The sequence below is a fragment of the Pyxicephalus adspersus genome, chromosome 2, assembly GCF_032062135.1.
Source record: "Pyxicephalus adspersus chromosome 2, UCB_Pads_2.0, whole genome shotgun sequence".
Taxonomy (NCBI): domain Eukaryota; kingdom Metazoa; phylum Chordata; class Amphibia; order Anura; family Pyxicephalidae; genus Pyxicephalus; species Pyxicephalus adspersus.
The window spans coordinates 33,511,576-33,532,644 of NC_092859.1; the positions used below are offsets into that span (position 1 = coordinate 33,511,576).

The following is a 21,069-nucleotide window of genomic DNA, read 5'->3' on the forward strand; positions in this document are numbered from 1 at the left end:
CCAGTTTTGGGGAAGAAAAAGTGCGTCTTATACGGCAAAAAATACGGTAATCTCTTTTATCTGTCGGGAGCATGTTCAGTTTTATATGAATACAGCAAATGTTAACTTGAGCTCGTTTTTCATTGAGGATGTTTGCAAATAATACTCAAGCCAATAAAAAACAAGGGTGAATCCAGACAGTGAATGTGATCTCAAAATGCAATAAATTGAAAGATTTCTAAGGTTGTATAAAATCCAAGGGCTTAGCTCAAAGTATAGTAACCATTTCAATTTACTTAGAGTTATAGAATAGTTGTGATCGTCTGTTGCTTTCCAAACAATAACTGCATTTAACCTTGCTGTATTTAAGCCCAACTCCAGTCAATTTAATGTGTGAGCTCAAGATGTCAAGGATCTGTCCCCTGGAGAGGGTTGGGGGTACATGATCAAGCCTTCCTCACCTCAAAAAAGAATGCTGAGAACACCCAGTAGAAGAGAACACCCAGTAATAATTTTCTGAATTTATCTACTAGTCTATTGGGAATGAAATGACCTTGCACAACTGGAATCAAGGTATGTATACAACACTTTACAATTGTAAGATTGGCAGGTCATGCTTAAAGAAAAAGAAGAGCAAGAAACACATGGCCCAACCTGAAAATCAGCTTTCACATTCTTTAACAACTCTTTAAATGCTACACTCATCTTTATCTTTTTTTTTTTAACTTTTAAGTAAACCTGTGCTTTGCTCTTGCAAGTCAAAATATCAGTTTCACATTATTGGTGGCCACATAGTTGCCTTGTAAAAGCACCTAGTCTTCACTTAGCAGAGCAAAGAACAAGCTGTAAAACAGGTGGATGTGGGGCATTTACTTGAACCTCAAGTACAGGTTTATTTCACGTGAAAAAACAATAATATTATTATTACCTTAAATGCACTTAAAGCAAACTTGTCAAAAAACCTGGGAAATTCAAAGAACAAATGAACAATCGCTCAAGCAGAGGATAATTTCATTATTACAATGAAGACCCATAGTTATAAACAGCTGGATTTGTATGCATATCTTGACTTTTCCTGTCAACCATCCCCTTTAACTGATCAGTGTGGCTTCCCACAATACATTTTATCAAAAGCCAAAACTTTTCTTTTTAGCTTTTACATTTTCTTAATGGCTTCTGCCCCTTCAAAACTGTCCTTAAACTATGTAATGCTAGGCATACAATTTCTCAATGTTATTTTTGATTAGTATAACAATCAATATAATGATTAATTCTAATCAATCTTAACAATCTTTATAATCACATTCATCCATCTGTTTGATAACTGTTGAATTACAACCATAGTCACCTTTATATATCCAGTATATTGACCATAGTTGAAAAAGTGGTTTTAATTTCAGTAAAATGGTTAACCAATCACCAGAATTCCTTTGTTTTTTTGTTTTTTTTTGGTTGCTTAAAGCGCACCTAAACTCAGAAATTTCACTTTACATAAAAGGGTAGACAATCCTTTTATATGTAAAAACTCTAGTTGTTTGTATTTTGTTTGTATAAAAAAAAAAGTGCAGCACCGCCTCCTAATTCTTGATCCCCTATTCCCCCTATTCCTATTCCCTAAGTTTGAGAATGAATGGGAGCGCAAAGCCTACTAGGATACCTATGTCACACATCCCAGGAGGCTCTTCGGTGCTCCTTTTCGTGAGGAGCCTTTTTGTACGCATGCGCAGTAAGGTTGGCAAGTTTTTTTCCAACCTACACCACCCAATCTTGTTCCTGGGTTGGGTGACGTAGGAAGAAATGAAGATGACGGTGCCTGGCGTACGGGCTCAGAGATGGATGTCGCGATGACGCGGGCCCCGATGGAAGACACCTCTGGACCGATCGACTGCACTGCGAGATTGAAGGCAAGTGTATTTTTTTTGTTTTGGGCATTTTTCAGTTTACTTCCTCTTTAAGGAACTTTAGATTGTGAACTTGGAGGGACAGTTAGTGATATAGCTATAGCCTCTGTAAATTGCTGCATAATATGTAGAAACTACATTATTATACATTAATAATGGTTAAAATCGGTTCTGGGACAGTTAGTGATATAGCTATAGCCTCTGTAAATTGCTGCATAATATGTAGAAACTACATTATTATACATTAATAATGGTTAAAATCGGTTCTGTTTTGCTACGTTTGTCCCATTGCGCTAAATTACCTTTACTTCTTATCCTATAGACAAAACAGGAAGGCATGTTCAGACTAGTGGTATTTTACTATGCCATTTACTGCTGTTGGACAGCTACTGTCAAACAATAAATGACTGGGGAGTAGTAACATGCTGTCATTGCTAGGCTTTTCTATCCACTTGCAAGTGAATGCAGAAGCCTAGCAGAGGGGTTCTTTTTTTTCTCTCTTGTGAAAAAAACATTTCAAATTGCTTATAAATGCTTGTACAAATGTTTTTAGTCATTTGCCAAAAAACATGCAATAATGCTGTCGCCTTCTAGTGCCTGTCAAATAAAGAATAATTAATAGACCCATTAAGTCTAATGTTAACCATTTTGCAAGTGGTTTTGAGCAGGAAAACTCAAATCAGCTTTCAAAAATGCTAAAGAGAAGGGAAATATCACCATAGTGAGGGAAATCCCTTCTTGGGAGTGTCTGTGCACAAGTCACTGCTCAGTCACTGTAGTGTTAATGGGACTTTAGATTTTTGTTAACAGAACAAGTGATTCCATTTTATCTCAGATTCAGATTTTCCCTTATTTTCTGTTCCTGTGACAGTGGTCACCAAAACAGAAAGCAAGAGTCTCCCAAGTGGAAACACAGACTACAATAATACCTGATGAGTTCTAAACCGTTCCTACTCTATTTTAAAAAAATGCTTTAGATATACTTTATGTCTCCCTTCAGATATGAGGTATATCTAAACACTCCATATAACACATGGCACTTTGTGCACAAGTCATTCAATTAAAATAGAACCCTGCTGTAGCAGACAACATAGCCACACTGCAGCACATCACAATGCAAACCATAAGCATTATGGTGCTTATAAAAGAATCCAGAAATATTGGGCCCTTGCCAATGTGTTGGTAATAAAAACAATAATATGGCTTCACCTATATATACGGCCAATAAAGTTTGATGATTGACAATTAGGTTTGTAAAAGTGAACTCTTCCAGAGTCTAAAGTATCTTTTTTTAAAGTAAATAAGTAAAAGAAAACCTGTACAATTCAAGAGGAATTCCCCTTTTATATTGCTGTCATCAGAATAGGTGTCCCTGATTTTCAGTCTCTGTAACGATGGTCACCAAAGCAAATTAAGAGGTTGATTCTACCTAGTAAGGACAGCAATAAAAACCTTACTGAGGGTTCTAATCCCTCTCCTTTTAGATACTTCCTGGACTAATTGATAAAGTAGCAAAGTTGTCTTTATTATTATTTGGGTTTATCTGGGTGTTGAGTTATTAAAATACAAAATCATTTGGTAAGTTACCCCCCAGCACCCATCCTAGTTCTGTATTGGTGAGCAACAGATTATACATTTACCATACATCTTCCTATATATGTTAGAGATTCAAGCAGTGACATTTCACTCTAGGTCTCTCTGCTCTGTACCAGAAGGCTCATCTTCGCACAGCTCTGTTCCCAATTGGCTTTTTTGTAAAGTGACCTTGTTAGATATCCAGTGAAGTTATTCAACCGACCAGATGGACATGCACGGCATGCAATGGATCTTGTAGTGATGTACAAGCCACATGGGAAAACCACAGCATACAGTGAGAAAGCAGGTATGCAGACACTCGTTATTGTGAAATTTTATGCAGCGGCTGGTAAGCACCAAATAGGCTTTCCCTTTTTTTTACAGGTATGTAATGCCTTACCATATACTCACAGAGTCACCTTTAGAGTTAAATATCTGTATCCCAAAATTATTCTCAAATGCTCCATTTTTATAACCTGAAGACACCAAACAATTCTCACTATCACTGACCACTGTGACTGACAATAAAGATAGTCTGTATTTTTACAGGAATTAGCAGGTCATCGCTGCCCCTAAAAATACCACATACTGCTAAGCATATTCCTAGTAATTCCTCCCCATATAAAATTGCACCTCCATTGATTACTTATTTTGCAGCACAGCTGCATTACAGTATGATAAATGGAGGCTTCAACTGGGCTTTCAGTTATTGCATTGGTTATTTAGTAAAATAGAAACTGCCTTTTAATTATGTGTATGTATTTCTGGGACAGAAAGTGGGGAATCTATCTGATGGGGCACATACTGGCAGAGGTTTTAACCATTTTACTATATGCAACATATTAAAAATAAAAAAGGTTAGGCATTGCAAACACGTTAAATTTCCATTACACTTTATGGAGAGGACAACAATGTCAACAAATATTGCAATTGGGCATTCAAGAGGTGAGATCCCACCACTGGTGCCCTTTAGAATTTTTAGAAATCAGTATGTAAAAAAAAAAACAAGGCAAGAAACATGCAAACCTAAAATATTTGTTCTAGGTGTACCCCATATGGGATTTAGTAAATATAAACCCTAAAATAAAAGATATAAAGTTTTATAAGGCGCTGTGTATCATAAAAATTGTAAGTAGAAAAAAAACACTTTTCATCTTTACATTTGCTTTGATGAATCTCAGCACTGCTGATCCCTCGGCCTTTATGCAGCCACTTCCTGCCTACATGCACTTTAATAATGGTTGCATAGTATTTCTCAGAGTAGCTTTCCCGATGGTGACAACAATGGACCACGCTTGCCTAATATCTGTTGATAGAGCCGTTTGTAGCCTGCATCAGACGCCGGTGTGACAATGCCAGAGTGCAAATGCGAGACAAAACCATAGCCATCATTAGCCTGTTACAAGAATTACCTGAACAAGGACCTTTATGCCAGCATTGGAAAATATTATTTTAATGAAAGCTGCAGAATGGAAAATATTGAAGTTAAATTGGTTGATACTTGCCTTGAGGGCAAGGTCACACAAGATCGTTTTATGCTGGTGATCCTAAAATGAAAATAACAGCATGAAAATTCTTCACTGAAGCAGATGATAGAACAAAATAGGATATGCAGATGACTGAGCTGAACAGGGCATATTTTACTGCTGTCAGGCTTGTAGTGTTATTTAGGAGAAGGTCATTTTTTATGACCAATTGATGGCCATTGATAAATCCTGTGTGACCCTGGTGCCTTGGTGCTATGCAATGTCAGCTAGTACAAAACATCACAACTCTTACTTGACTATTGGATAACCTGCGCACTATCTAGAATCCAAGCAATGACTCAATGAGACAATGATACAGCAATCAAATAACAAAAGCTTATAGACAGCCAATAATGAAAAATAATATATTTTAGTGCATGTATGGCTACTATAACATTCATGCAACATAATCCACTGAGAGCACAGTATGATTTCATTTCCAGCCTGATGACCCCTGGCCCATTGATAAAAGTTCATGTTAATCACTGATTTAGTTTATCATCCGGTATCCAAATGTCTTGTCAATGCAAAAATAATAAAACCAAAAAAAGTAAAGAATATACACAACCCACAATTCCGACCTTACACATGAAGGCACTTACAGATAAGGAATATATTTGGTTAAATTAAAAAAAAAAAAAAAACAGGATTAACCCTTTTTCCAAGATATTGGTTTAGCAGGAATCCCTAGCAGCCAAAGGGTTAAAAAAAAAAAACCCTGCCACACATGGCAATGATGTAAACAAATTAAGATATAGTGCAAAAACTGCAGATGTTTATACACAGAGGTGACAAAATAAGGACCAGTTGCTCAGTCAGAATCGGGAATCTTGTGCTTTCCATCTGTGTTGGATTTGTTACAATAACATTAGATCTTTATGTTTTGGGGATACCCTTGTTTGTGCAAATAAATAGGGGGAAATGGCAGATCAAAAGAAGGTAAAATCCAGAAATAAAAAAAATAAAATAGGAAATGCTTTCCTAACTTTTGGACATTGCTCCACAACACAGCTGGTCTTCTGCAGCCCTTGTGTCTCCTCTAAGTCCCCAAAGAACACTGTGTTATTGAGTTCTTGTCATTGAATGGCACTGTTGCAAAAATCTATCCGTAGCAGCTTATGCCATGTTAATAATGTGCCAGTGTGTGTGATTCCTACAGGATGGCATCTCCCAGCTACTGCGTGGTGAAATAATCCTTGGGAAATACTAATACAAACACATTGTAAGATAAAAGCCACTTACAGACCACGCAATGGGGGCAAATGCTTGGAGGTAATTGTTTGCACTAGGTGGGAAAGTCACCTTCACTATGTGCAGAGCCACAGATGATGTACCGACTTTTTCTTTTTATTACAACCCAGTGATCTTCATGGTTGGTTAAACACTAGCAATATAGTAAATCTAGGACAACCTTACAGCTAGGATTTTCATTCTCTACTGTATATGTTTAACTATTCACAGTGCATTGATGACCCTCTTTTACATGGCCAGCACTATTAATGAGGTTGTTAACACCTTTTGGCTTTGATGGACAGTTTGAGGAACTTACCAATGAGGTCATACCTCAGTTAACTTTTTTTGTTCACCATAGTGTTGGTTGGTGGTAAAGTGAGAAAATCTGGGATCCTCTAGGTCTTCTGATTCCATGTATTCTGATTTGTTAAAAGACTGTTTACTTTCATTCCTTTTTAGTTCTCCAAAAGAAGAGGGCTGCTGTCCACAGGTGACATGTGTGTACTGGGATTGCTCTTCATGGTCGGTCTCCCTGTGGTAGAAGTAGTTAAAGTTGGAGACAATGACAGGGACTGGAAGAGCTATGGTTAGCACACCAGCTATGGCACACAGAGAGCCCACTATCTTGCCACCAATGGTCATTGGATACATGTCACCATAACCCACTGTGGTCATGGAGACTACAGCCCACCAGAAGGCATCTGGGATGCTGGTGAAGAGAGAATCTGGGTCATCAGTCTCTGCAAAATAGACCGCACTAGAGAACAAAATGACTCCAATGAAGAGGAAGAATATGAGAAGACCCAGTTCCCTCATACTGGCCTGCAAGGTTTTGCCCAAGATTTGGAGCCCTTTGGAATGCCTGGAGAGCTTGAAGATCCTGAAAACCCTTACCAGGCGGATTACCCTCAATATGGCCAAAGACATGGCTTGTTGCCCATTGCTACCTTGCTGTTCTGCCAGCTCTGTGCCCAAGGTAATAAAATAAGGGATAATGGCTACAATATCAATGACATTCATCATGTTCTTGAAGAAAGCAGGTTTGCTCGGACAGGCAAAGAATCTGACCAATAGCTCAAAGGAAAACCAAATGATGCAAAGGGTCTCAATGAGGAAGAAAGGGTCGGTGAAGGGACTGTCTTTTGCTGACTGGGTTCCATTGATCATCAGGTGCTCACCTGAGGGTTTCTCTTCCCTGAACTCAGGAAGAGTCTCTAAGCAGAATATAACTATAGAGATCAGGATGATTAGTACAGAGACAATAGCAATGCCTCTGGCAGGTCCTGAACTTTCTGGATACTCAAAAAGCAGCCAGACCTGCCTCTGAAAGTCATTTTCAGGCAAAGGTTTCTCTTCTTCCTTAATGAACCCTTCATCATCCCGAAAGATCTCAATGACCTCCTCTCCCAGTTCGTAGAACTTGATCTCTTCCAGGAAAATGTCCACAGGGACGTTGACAGGTCTGCGGAGCCGGCCCCCAGACTGGTAATAATATAATATGGCGTCAAAGCATGGGCGGTTACGATCGAAGAAATATTCATTTCGCAGGGGGTCGAAGAATCTCATCCTCTTCCTTGGGTCCCCAAGCAGGGTCTGGGGGAACTGAGCAAGAGTCCTGAGCTGGGTCTCAAAACGCAGCCCTGATATATTGATGACCACCCTCTCGCAGCAGTCCTGAGTGGCCCTTTCGGGGTCATAGCCCTCTTGCCCCAGGGCGCTGAGAGACACCAAGGTCTCATCTACATTTTCTCCTGAGACCACAGTCATGTCTCCAGTTTTGGGTAATGGAGTCCTCACCCCCTTTTGGACCCCCACCTCTGCCTTTTATCAAGGTGTTCACACCCTTAGCCACTGGGCACCCACCTCAGCTCCTGGATTGTTGAAGATGAGCTGTGGCACTCCAGTAATCAGATGTGTCCTGAGTTCTTCTTTGGGTCTAGGCACCTCTGTTCAGATGATTGGCAGCTCCTCTGCTGCTGCTGTGCATCCTTCTTAGCTTTGTGCAATCCAGGGATGGTAAACCCAGCACATCTGGCTCGGCTGGCCATTGCTGCGCTGGCAGTTACCCTGTTGCTGCCATTCTATCCTCGGCTGCACTCGGATCTCTTCCTCATTGATGGCTTACACACAATGTCATTGCAATCTGTTGATTGTCAGTCTGTGTGCTGGAGTCACTGTGCGCTTCCAGCTTGCTGGCTGTCACTGAGCTCGGAGCAGATCCAGTCCCCCCCCCAGGAGCACTCTGACGTCCAGGCACCCAATAACACAGGGGGTGTGTCACTGCACAAGCAGCCACCTCTGATTGAGCTGCCTGCCAAACCTCCCTTCCCATGTCTGTCCCACCTCCCTGCATGGATCTCTGCCTTTTCTTTTACAATTCACTGAGGATGTGCTCAATGTCTACATGCCAGGCACAGGGAACCTAATAGGGGCAGGCTGGCATTCATAAACAATAAAAGATTCTTCAGCTGCTGCAGAAACTCATGGATAATAAAACTTCTGCAAGCCATATACAATATTAATCTTCCTGCCTTTATTGAAATAGAACTGTAAATGAAGAGTTTATTTTAGAACAGTAGAATGGCAATTTGTGGCAATGCAATTATGGCACCAAAATTGCCTGCAATTTATCACTAGCAATTAGTGGTCGATCGCTATATAGAGAACAATGGAGTGCAGCATGTTATGACTAATCACTAATTATCACACAGCACTCCCGACATGTGTGATCGATTATTACTCCATGTAGCTATATGTGTGGCAATGGTTGGAATTTAATCGCAGAAAATTATAGTAGAGCTATCGCATTGCCAGTGCCAACCTGTGTGTGCCCATTCTTATTCTGGCTACACACAGGGACGATTCGATTGGTACAGTAACAATCAACTGAGCGGATTAAGGTAACCCATTACTAAAGTTAAAGCCTACAGTTCAATACACATCCACAGTTAGATGTATTTGCGATCAAAATTTTTTTTTGGAGAGGGGATTAGTGATCAAAATTTAATTAGGCGAGGCTCTACTTTTCAACAATTGGTTAACCATTGTATAGAAATAAAAACTTTTTGGGGTCCATTTGTAAAGCAGTAAATCTCATATTCATTAAAACATTCTCTGGTGCACAATCAATTACTGACAATAACACATGGACCTGGAAGTTCTTGTGGGAGCTTATTTCAATAAAATGCGTCCAAAATCGTGTGAATAATTTTTTTTTTTAATAAAAATTAATACAAATATTGGATACAGTTTTACATAAGGAAGACAAGCCTTGAAACACACAACTGAACTCAGGAACCTGGCGGAACTAAATTTGCAGTTACAAAATGTCAGCAGATGGTGGTTAGAACACAAGCTAACTGTCCGATGACCTTGATGGCATGACCAAACTAAGAAACAATAGGATAGCATGTGACACTTAGGTGGGGTATACATAGGCAGATATTTTTCTAGGATCATTTTACGAAGCAATAAAATGATCACAGCTGAGCAAAGTAGGAAATTGTTGGTTACCATTAGATCATTACCAACCAATTTATTACTGTTTGATTTGTTATAAAGTGATGAGATATGTTGGTAAATCTTACTTGAAAGTACACGTGTTAGGTTATATTCAAAGGTTGTTGCACATGACCAATCACTTTCTGACTTTTTTGAAAAAAAGTGATCAATTCTGAGCGACAAAATGTTGCACCTCCTGTATGTGCAGTGTTTTGGGTCATCCAACCAATCAATTTTGGATCAGGTGGTTGAGTTTAAAACTGGCAGCAGATTTGCTCCTTTGTACCCATCTACAGAGGGTCCCACTTATTCTGATATTTGTAGTCCCTTGACTGGTAAAAAATTGAAACACAAGATCTACTTTCAAAAACAGTCTGTAAATACTTCCCTTACCTGCTGCTTACCCTAATGAACCCTGCTTCATCGATGAAAACCTTTCAATAATGTATCATTAAAACCTCTTCCAGGAGGTTTATATTTGGATCAGTTTATATTCAAGTATCTATCTTATAACAAGGGTAAACTCTTTTTACTAGACAGGGGAGCCTAAAATGGGCAACAATGTGGCAGGACAATAATCTGCACTTTGTTGCTGTAGGTCTTAGTGGTTCATACCACTCACCTCATATCACACTGCTGGTTGATTTATTCAATGGGCAGTGGACAATGTATTCTGCGATAACAAGAATAGACTATATTAGAATCCAATAGATCTAAGAAAGTAAATCTTGGTGACTGCTGCACAGAAGCTCAGTCAGGATAAAACTACAGAGGTTATTAGAACCTGCTTAAGATTCAAGGGACCCCAGCTTTATCTTATAATTCATTGGGAGCCAATTTTATATCATCAGCACACAAGTTTACAGGCAACCGCCTCTGGCATCACCTAGGGCAGCACACTTAGCCTGTTTCTCCCTTAGTGCTGAAATCCTTATAAAGAAACAAGAAAGCATTCTGATTTCTGTGTTGATGTTAAAGAGTTACCCTCACGTCTTCTAGAAAAAATATCAACAGGAAGTGAAGGTAAATCTTTCCAATGGAGATCCAATTACTACCGTAGTAAAAACCTGGCAAGTTCTATACCTTCCCTATTTTATCCACAGCTAACAATAATACATTTGTAATTGAAGCTTTAATGTGTTTACATTTTTTTAAAACTATATAATGCAATAGCAAAGCATTTAACTTCCTGCCAAGCTTTCTTCTGTGCCTGTTAACATTGGTCAGATTCACCCTGGTTCAGTGATAACATTTTGGATGTTTCAATGTTATAACAAATAGAAGGAACCTAAAATAAAAAAAAAATAAAAAAATAAAAAACTTTCCAACAGTATTTAGAATTCATATAAAAGTAAAGGAAATATTTTAGCAACCATGCTAAGGCTAATAGTATTAGATGGATTCCACTAATGTTGTTGCTATTGAAGCATCAGTTTACATAGACATTTCTTTACAAGACCTAGAACTGTACTGTCCTTAATAGGATATTCATGCTGTAATAATTGTTTTCTGTTCACATAATTGTTAGTCATGATGAGAACAACTTTGCATTGCTTGTATTCTGAGACTAATGATGAATTACCCTGAGTGTGGCAGTTGAACTCTGTCTGGTGACATTGAAGGCTCAATGCTAAACCCTCGTCCTCTGGGATAACTACAGTCAGGTCACAAGTGTGAACACGCGTGTTCCTTCAAAGCATTTTCCTTCTGCCTGGTACAATGTCCTTGTTACTGCTCCACAGATGATCCGGAGAATGATCTGATATTTATAAAACCACAAAATCAATGTATAAAACTAGCAATGGAAATGGATTCAGCATTCTTTAACAGACAAGGATTTTTTAAATGTACACAGAACAGTTACAAGTTTGTTGTGTTTTAATATGTTTTTTTTTGTTTTTAAAGTATATGAAAACCCAATCACCTAAATCTCAGATATGCTTTAACAATTTGTGATTGGGCCAGGAAACAAGTGAGTAATGGACTCATCTCTCTGTCATTCTGTGTACTCATATCGGCATAGCACATGAATTGATTGGTCCTTTATTATGATTCTACCTTTCTTACCCCAACTATGCTGAAAGGGACTGCATGTGGCCAATACCAGACAGGGCTGCATTCATATTATTACCTTTTTTTTAAATATCTGCTTATAGCTCAGCTTTAAAGGTGGCTGTAGTAACTACAATGCAAACAATAATATAGTTTACAAAGTTAGTTATTTAAACCACTTGTCTTAAAATATTCATACTGTGTGTTTTACTTCCACTCCCTTCTTGTCAAAGTAAACAAGTGACAAGAATTTTCCCCAGGGGACATAAATAGTCTTAAAATGATGACCTGTTCTAACCATTTCCAAATTTCCTTTTTTTTAGTTTACATACAAATTGAGGTAATAAGGACTGTAAAGTGGAAAGGTAATTTGACCATGCTGGGCAGAGCAATAGGTTCACCAGCTTCACAAATGTCCCCTGGCTCCCATACCATTCCATTCCGCTGCAGGGAGCTAAGGGAGGAAGCTCTGTGTAGGCTCCAGGTCATATGTTGGTGGTTTCCATGGACTTGAGGACTCCTACTACCAAATACCCATGGCACCACTATACCATAGGAGGAAGGTGTGTAAATCACATTATGCCCCATGACTGAAGCCACCAGGAGATTTCTCTATTACCAGCAGCCAAAGCAAAGGCAAGATTAGGATCAGTTGCTAGTGGGTCACAAATAAAATCACCCTGTCCCTATACAAAAGTAACTGAAGCAAGGCATACCTGTAAAAGAATAAGGCAAATATTCCCCTTTCCTCCTGTCCCCACTGCCAATGCCTCTGGGAAATCTTCTGCTCCAAAGGAAAATTTGCTTGACCTCCGCATCAATACAGGAGACAGTAATGAAATGCAGGTCAGTAGGAGGAACCAGTGAAAGCTTCAGCAGATTCAGGTAACTGACTCCTGGAAAAGTTGGTTTTCCTATGGACTTTCCTATGTGATGTACTGCAGCACAGGCAGCAGTAAAGAAAACATTTACATTCTCATTTTATATGTATGCCAGTTACTTTCGTATGACAGCGGGTAAAATAAAGAGTACCTGTTGCTTTACCTTGCATGGGCAAAGTCTAAGTTCTCTTTATGTATAGTTGTACTGATAAAAAATGAACTGGACATAAAACAGACGTAAACAAGATGTCTATTGTTGCCTCCTTAAAGTTAAAAATATTCTGAGAATTTCAACTGTGATCTTTACAAAGCAACTGTACAAATGATACTAGATCTTCAATCCGGTAACATGATCCATGGAAAAATGTCCCTGTATAAACCCAGGATATCATCTATCAATATCCAATGGTCAATGTGACTGTCACCTCTTTAGCCTTTACCCTTTGACCTTACGGCCATCAGCTTTAAATCATTTTACTAAAGCATTTGACCAGTCGGGGATAAAAATAACTGGAATGAACCGGAAGATTCACATTCAAGTTTGAATCTCAAAATACCCACTGGGATTTTTATGTAAGTTGTATATTTTGTATACACTCAAAAATTTGCAATAATAACATCACATGTAACTAATATGTAACAAACACTGTTTTCCAAAACATGCATTGCCTGAAGCATCTGTTATGGAAATACACAATGTACTTTTTTTTGTTTATGTAGGCAATATTTGTGCTTTGAAATGCTTTGGTCCCTTCCTTTAACATTTGTTTGTACATGGGTGGAGTAGTACAACATGTTATCAGAAGTCACACCAGAATTTTAAGGAAAGATCTTCCTGTAATCCGTTTATCATTCACAAATGTAGCTATGTGCCTTTTAATGCATACCCCACCCAGCCTCTATAAAAGCATTTAAAACATGTTCCAACATTTTAAAGGTGTGTATATTTTACCTGCTCAAGGCTTTCATTTTCCAGGAATTGGCAGGGCTGGCACATCATATCAAAGATTGAGAAGTTCCTTGGGAACCGAAATCTGACAGGTTATTCATAAGGTAAATGGAGAAGTAGTAAGTTGTATATGGGGATCAGATTTTCAGTGTTAACTGAAAGATTAAATTATTTCAAATACTCAGAGCGTTCATTGAATGGTATTAGCAGTATGATCTCTCTTTCTACATTAAACAGTTGTAGTTAACGGTACTTATGCACTGACCAGTAATGAAAGGCACAATTAAGGTAACAAGAGATCTTTATTTTCAGTTGAATAAACTTAAGGAATATGCAAATATCATCTAAATAGTCATTGTCACGTTTATTCTTACTTAGATTTTCATGTGCTTTACGGATTTCTTCCAGGCCTGTGCAGCAATTCAATGTGAAACTAATAAGGACCAGTCTCCATGTACAAGGTGACTTTTCTTATCTACCTCTTCTAGTTTTCTGCAGGAAACCTATAGTGGATGAGACTGCATGTAAAGCATGATGATAATGATGTCAGTATACCTTTTCAAACTCATATCTGGGCAGGGGTGTAGTGGGGCAGGCACGGGTAGAAATGCCGTCACTTTGTTTAGAGCCACGGACCATGTCCCCCGTACTGATCTCAGGCTCCGAGCGGTGGGTGGGTTCTGGTATCATGATGTCATTTAGAAGGAAGTGTCTTCTCCTTTGAGTGACACCCCTGTATCTGGGTTTCCTGCTGTGTATGCCCTAGAGTGGTCCAGCGAAAGACCCAGATTGAACCCTATAAAACATATCTAGAAAGACCTGAAAATGGCTGTCCACCGACGGTTCCCCATCCAACCTGACTGAGCTTGAGAGGATTTACAAAAAAAAAGGGAAAAACACAAATCCAAGTCTAAAAAGCTTGGTGCCAAAGGATGCTTGGGATAGGTCAACTAAGTACTAAGTGAGGGGTTTGAATACTTATGTAAATGTGATATTTCAATTATATTCTTTTTAATAATTTACAAAATTGTCTAAAAATATGTTTTTACTTTGTATGGGGTACTTAGCGTACATTAATGAGAACATTGGAAAAAGTAAAGGGGGCTAAATACTGAAGTCATTGTATATTTGCATAATTTCAGACCTTTTGACTTTGAGATGAAACACACTCAGTGAGTCCTGCTCACTAACCAATAACTAAATACTTTGAGGCTCACTGTAAGTATATTCTATGCATGGAAAAAAGGCATCAACCTGAACATGTAATAAAACACACCGATATTCTAATATGTTTATTAGTGGCATCATCGGTGTCACCTAACCTGACACAAGCTGCTTCAACAATGAAATGTTTGGATGGAGGAAAAAAGGCAACCAGAAAAGAAAACTGCAACAAATATGGCAAGTTTACATTTCCAATTTTTGTTTTTAGCATCCATTTTTTTTTATTCTCATGTGATTTTATTTTCATTAATTAAACATTTTTCATCAGCAATGATCTCTTGTCACCTTCATCAACAAGATTACAACCATGACTTCCCTCGTTATCAGTATTTTTTTTAATTTCCCCAAACATCACTAGTACTTCACCCTAACCATTATCACCATATACAATAATGGCTTAACTTTCTCTTGGCCCTATCCTCATTCTTTTTTCGAAAGCAGTTTTACCAGCACAAAAATTATCAATCCACTGCTATCAGAATACTGTGGGTGTGATGATAAGGGAAAATTGGGCGAGGGGACAGAGAAAAATGTGCCCTCTGGCATGGGGTATAAACAGAAGCAACCAGCCCTTTCATGTTATCGACAAATTTTTGTTGTCTCAGTAAACTGTACTATACAACGTGAGCACACTGATGGGTACAATCTCATATTTTTGTATGTTTGTTCACTCTACTTCTCAGATTTTAAACTTCCCTCTGCTATATACTTTAAATGGAAGTCTGAATGGGGAGAGGGTAGCTATGTAATGCACATTCTATGCCACTGACTTATGTATTGCTCTAAACTATGTTTCAATGGTGAGGTATTTAAGCTCAGGACCACCACAGCCCAACACATCTCATTAGTATTGACCCAGATAGCTATCACTATCCCACCACTAAAAAAATCACATTTGTTCCACTGGTTTTCATAAACTGTATTGCTCTCAGTACCATTTTCCTGGTCTGACCATCTCTGCAGTTTATATTTTACAATTGATATAATGTTAAAAATAACCAATTTTTTGTCTTATAATGAGCCTTTCCATTGGTGTCCCTTACACATGTTGTCATTTGCCAGTAAATGATGGACATTCCAGGCCTCCTGCTGCTCTGTTATTTTTGTTAACTAAGTCCCAGCGGAGAATCAGATGCTCGCACAAGGGCAAGATGCCTTCAGCCGCAAACGTCCTTGACAAGGCTGCGCCTTCGACTCGAGGTTGCAAGACTCGTATTGCTCTAATTCCCTGCAGAATTGATGAGGCCATTTATTAAGTGAGTCCAACAAGTCACAAGACCTTAATTACCAGAGGTTAAAAATGATTTATGTAAACATAAGGAAGAAAGTACAATAGATTCCAACACTTTCAATTTCATTTCTTTTAAGCAATCATTATATACTGAACTTGAATAATAAAAAAAAAACAGCCAAAACATAAAATAAATTGAAAGTTTTTTACAGAATGTTTGATTTGATTCTCTTTAGATGTGCTTCAAGGTGTGTGACATGCTATTATTATTATTTTTATTATTATAAATATAAATAATAAACAGTATTAATAGAGCACATATATAACATGTCATATAGCTGTACACTGTAAATCTCGCTGCTATTGGGTTCTTTTGATTGAAGAATATGTAAACCAAATGAATACATTTTCATGTAAGCTCTAACATGTTAAAGTGATCCTAGAATGAAACGTTAACATTTTGTTGCTGCAGCTGGGACACACATATGCAATGTAGCATATTTGAAACAATTTTTGCATCCTTATAAATAAATAAACTTGAAATATTGGCATATTAGGTTGAGACAAGGTGTGCTTTACCAAAGTATTTATATACAGTACATCCCATCAGGGATGTCTTTGGGCATCATATTGTCATATTGTCATAAATAGTGACAATCTGAGCACTGATTGCTATTTCTGCAAGCCCCACCTCTCTTCATGCGTACAATGTAGAAATAAAAAAACTGGATGCTATTGAAAGAACATCATTGTAGCAAAATAGGAAGATGGTTTACATTTCCTTAAACTTTTCCTTTTGTGAATGTATTCAACCCCCTATCGCTGTTGGGCACAAGTCCTTGAGTGCCATTATGGTAATCAGAGTTTTTAAAAGTGTAGACCTATGTTTCCTCGTTCCATGCCCTTTACTCTTGGAAAAAGTAGCATATATATTATGGTAATATTCGATTCAAGGAATTGCTCTGTTTTGTGGGGTCAAAGGTTCTGTTTGCAAAATGAAGTATTTTTTCTAGGCAAAATGCTGGAGTTTGTGAGAGGTTTAACTTGATGAACTAATGAATAGCAATGACATTGAGTGTAGCATAATGGTGTTATGCTCCCCAGTCACCCAAGGATCCACTGCCTTGCCTATTAATTGCTTTCAAACAGTAACGGTAAAAAATGTAAATAATAGTAACATTTAGTAAAAAGAAGGCAAAAAGAAATCTGAAATTTTAGAGGTGTCCCCAGAACAAGGGATGGAGAAAAAGTTTCTGTTTGGGACCTGTTTCAAGGTCAGCTCACTAAAAGGGGAATTCTTCTAACATTGGGAGATTTTCTCTTACTTTCAGTTGCATCTGTGGGACAAGAAGTGCAATTTCCCCAATGGTATAAGGATATATAAAACAATTTACTTCTACTTACACTTTTCATGATCCTTCAAAAAGTTTTCCTTGGGCTAAACAATCATTTGCCAATTTTCTTTTGAACCCAACCTGCTGTTTACATTCCCCCTAGAATACAAGTCATCTCTGGGGTAGGTATAAGGAGATGCAAAGTGTGTTGTTGTATAACCGCCCCGTACCATCCTCATTGACAAGGTGCCACAAGTGGGTTCTGCACAAAGGCCCACTGTTTCCTATGTCTACCACTGTCTGGGATCACAACATTTCGGGAATTAGCAGAGCTCATACATCATTATGTCAGCATTACTTAGTTTAGTTAGTTTAATAAGTCTTGGAAGAGCACGTGTCCCCCACTGCTACTGGAGGGAGAAAAGGTTGTGTTAAAAGACCAAAAGACAAAGCAGAAAAATAATATGTAGTAGTAGTAGCTTTCTTTTTGTAAATAATACCAGAGGTTGGGGGAATGTATAGAGTTCCAATTTACCCTAACATTATTTCTAAAGTTAAGACTTTTTGTTTTTATTTTGGATACTGTAGTGAATGGTAAAATCTCTTTTATTATTTTATATTATTTATATTTATTTTGCTGTGTCTGATTGTGAGAATTTCCCTTAACCTTCTGCTAATAGAAAGTCAACAAGAGGAACTATAAAGGGAATTCCCATCTCACCTGTCATCAAAACGAGTGTGCCTAAAGAAAAACTTCCTCTCCTTTTCTCTTTTAGTGACAACTCAAAGTTTTTGAATTTTCCATACTCTTAGTCCCTCTAAAAAGGAACACCAGGTTCAACTGAGTGACTTAATCTGCCTAGATGGACACAGACAGCAAAGGTTCTGAACTCTCTATGCTTTGCATACACATAACACCCTGAAAAAACAACTGACTGCCCCTTTTTGTTTTTCAACTAATCAAGCCAATTCAGATACCATCCCAATAGAGATCAATTTGTTTATTTCTGTATAGTGTTACGAATGTCACAGATTCACTTCTACATGTCTCACTTTGCAAGGTAAAATTCTTTTTAATGGATCCTCCAGGTAATAATCAGGAATGACAACACCCCCACCTCCATTATAGTATGTGAGGACATGCAATTTTCCGGAGAAAAAGAAGGAAGAAAGTATGTGACAAGAATACATATAGGCCCTGGGAACATTAATGAATACACTCAGATATTACTGCCATACAAAGAGAGTGTGATTTCCTGGCAGGCTTTCTTCTATGATGGTAAATACCTTATATAGGTCTCATAACAGTAATTAGAGGAGAACAATAAATACATATCCAATAATGTGTTTTTTACAAGCTAGTAATTAACAATAGCAGACACAATGTGGTTGATGGCGGACTGTTGTGAGCAGAGGCTGATAATACATCACCTGGAGAATCATGCTGCTAATCTCCCAAAGGATTCTGGGTTGTATATGCTATATGGTTTGAGAATCAAGTTATTGCGGAAAAACATATTAGGGCATGTATCTAGTTATTTTGTTTGCTTTAAACACATTTTTAATTCCCATACAATTCTAAGGTAATGCAAAATCTGCTTAGCAGGTCAAATGCAGAAGCAAGTCAAGTACACATGTCTGTGAATTCTGAATAATTTCCGATGATGGCATCCACAAAATTCCAAATCTTGTTGACCCTGGCCCTTAAAACTAGTTCACATAGCTGTTCAGATTCTATACAGGGGGCTGCAAAAGGCTGAAACCAGGTCACATTTATGGTATCACACATTAAAAATGATGTATTATTAATAATAGTGTGCTGCATTAATTTGTGTCATTTGCATCTGCCTAATGTTCAGCTGCAATCTGAGTTTACCCCCATTCCCTCTTACCATCTCCAATGGAGGTCATAGAGTTGACTGCTCTGTCTTGCTGGAGTGTCTGGATAATTTATGTAAATAAACAGTTCCCTCGTATGTTTTCTTATTATTTAGATGCTGGCCAGGAGTTAACTATTAAAATAAATCTAAAGCTAACATTTTTTCAAGTTTTGAATAGAGTAGAGAGGGGTTAAAACCCTATTTTTTGTGTCAGTCCAATTAGGGAAATTTCATCTTGGACATTTGTAACCTAAACAAGTATCTCAATTAAAATATTTCCACCCTATTCTTTGATTAAGAATATTTGGTGACTTTCAGCCCCATTGACCACATGATCTGCAGAACAATTAGAGAGGTGTCACTGACAGCAATAAAAACTCCAGAGAGTTTCTTACCCTTCTCACTACAGTATGCAAATACAAGAATGGCTTTAGATACATTTTATCTTTTAAACCATTTAACCCAACAGCATCAAACAAATGAAAGGTGCAGATTTAAAAGCTTATCTTGTTTGCAGAACAAATGTAAAATGAAATTACAAAAATGTGTGAGAACTGCCACTCATCCTAAATTTTAAATTTCTGTGCAAAAATTATGGTTCCTACAGAGAAGCTGATTGACATCTCCTGAAGCCGCAGGCATTCTGACTACAGAAGTAAAACACATTTTTACATTCTTTCATGACTGCTTGACTTTGCACTTCATTCAGTGAATACTTGACATAAGGGCAGAATTAGCATTGAGAAGAGAATTACATTTTTAATGAGAATATTTTCTGCCTAGTAAAAAACAAGAATAGCCAGTTAAACAGGTGATTTCAGCTTGAAAGAAGCTTGAACTTAAATTCTGGAGTTCAATACCATCTCAATGGGACAGGGGCCAGGAACAGGGACCAAAGAATTATCTAGTACAACCTTTTTATTTACATTTTTACCATGGGAGATCCAAGGTACCCATGGTTTAGGGAAACCCCAGCACTTTTGGAGGAATCCTTAGGTTCCAACTTTGGTTGGTTGAGAAACACTGATGTAGTAGAATCTTAATTAACATTTTCAGGTACCATCCAGACTTTCACAGGTCTCTTGAGTCCTCTGCAAAACTCAGCATCAACATTTGGGGTCCATTCACGCCTTGGAAACTGCATTGCACTTTAAATAAAATTGCATTAGGGTGGCCCCTATCAAACAAAGCATTTATAAAAAAGGCTGTGCACCATTTATGGCAATGGGACACGCCACGACAAACAGGTGCATTGGGCTGCACTTCAATACATGTATTTGAAGCTGCATTATTTTAGGGCAGTCATTTACAACCAGGGTTCCATATTACCCTATGGTGCCTCCAGGGGTTGCTAGGGTCCTTAAGCTGGGGGTCACCTCCTATTTGAGGGTACCTGCCTAGTTCTAGGTCCAAGGCTACTTGGCAGAGCTATCTTCATGACCCCAATGATATTTTTTAGCTGTCTATAAGGGTAGTGTTCACCACCACTATAAATTGGAATTACCCCACTGACCCTAAATGAATGATTTGAAAATTATTAAATAGATTCTTCTGGACAAAAAGATTGAAAAGGGTTGCTGCAGTCTGTTGGGGTGCCATATAAAATTAATGGAACTAGAACATGCTAAGCAGCACTGCACATTTGTGATGTAAATGGGTCCTGAAAGACACAAAATAGATACCATGCAAATATTTGCACTGTCCAGAAATCTAAATTGTTAGTCTATGGATTAGATGTTACAACCAATGCATTTCTGGAGCTGCTAAAGTCCTCCTTTTTAAGGCCCTTCCACAGCTGTAAAT

General features: G+C 38.1%; 1 protein-coding gene across 1 annotated transcript; it reads right to left on the reverse strand.

The window, feature by feature from the left end:
• Positions 1 to 2,168: 2,168 nt before the first annotated feature.
• On the reverse strand, positions 2,169 to 8,456 carry LOC140323354 (shaker-related potassium channel tsha2-like). The gene has a single exon (XM_072400343.1). It carries the CDS (start codon positions 7,979 to 7,981, stop codon positions 6,539 to 6,541), a length of 1,443 nt encoding a protein of 480 aa, XP_072256444.1. The 5' UTR covers positions 7,982 to 8,456; the 3' UTR covers positions 2,169 to 6,538.
• Positions 8,457 to 21,069: the final 12,613 nt, after the last annotated feature.

Coding starts and splice junctions, on each gene's coding strand:
- LOC140323354 (XM_072400343.1), bottom strand. CDS start 7,981: ATGACTGTGGTCTCAGGAGAAAATGTAGATGAGACCTTGGTGTCTCTC.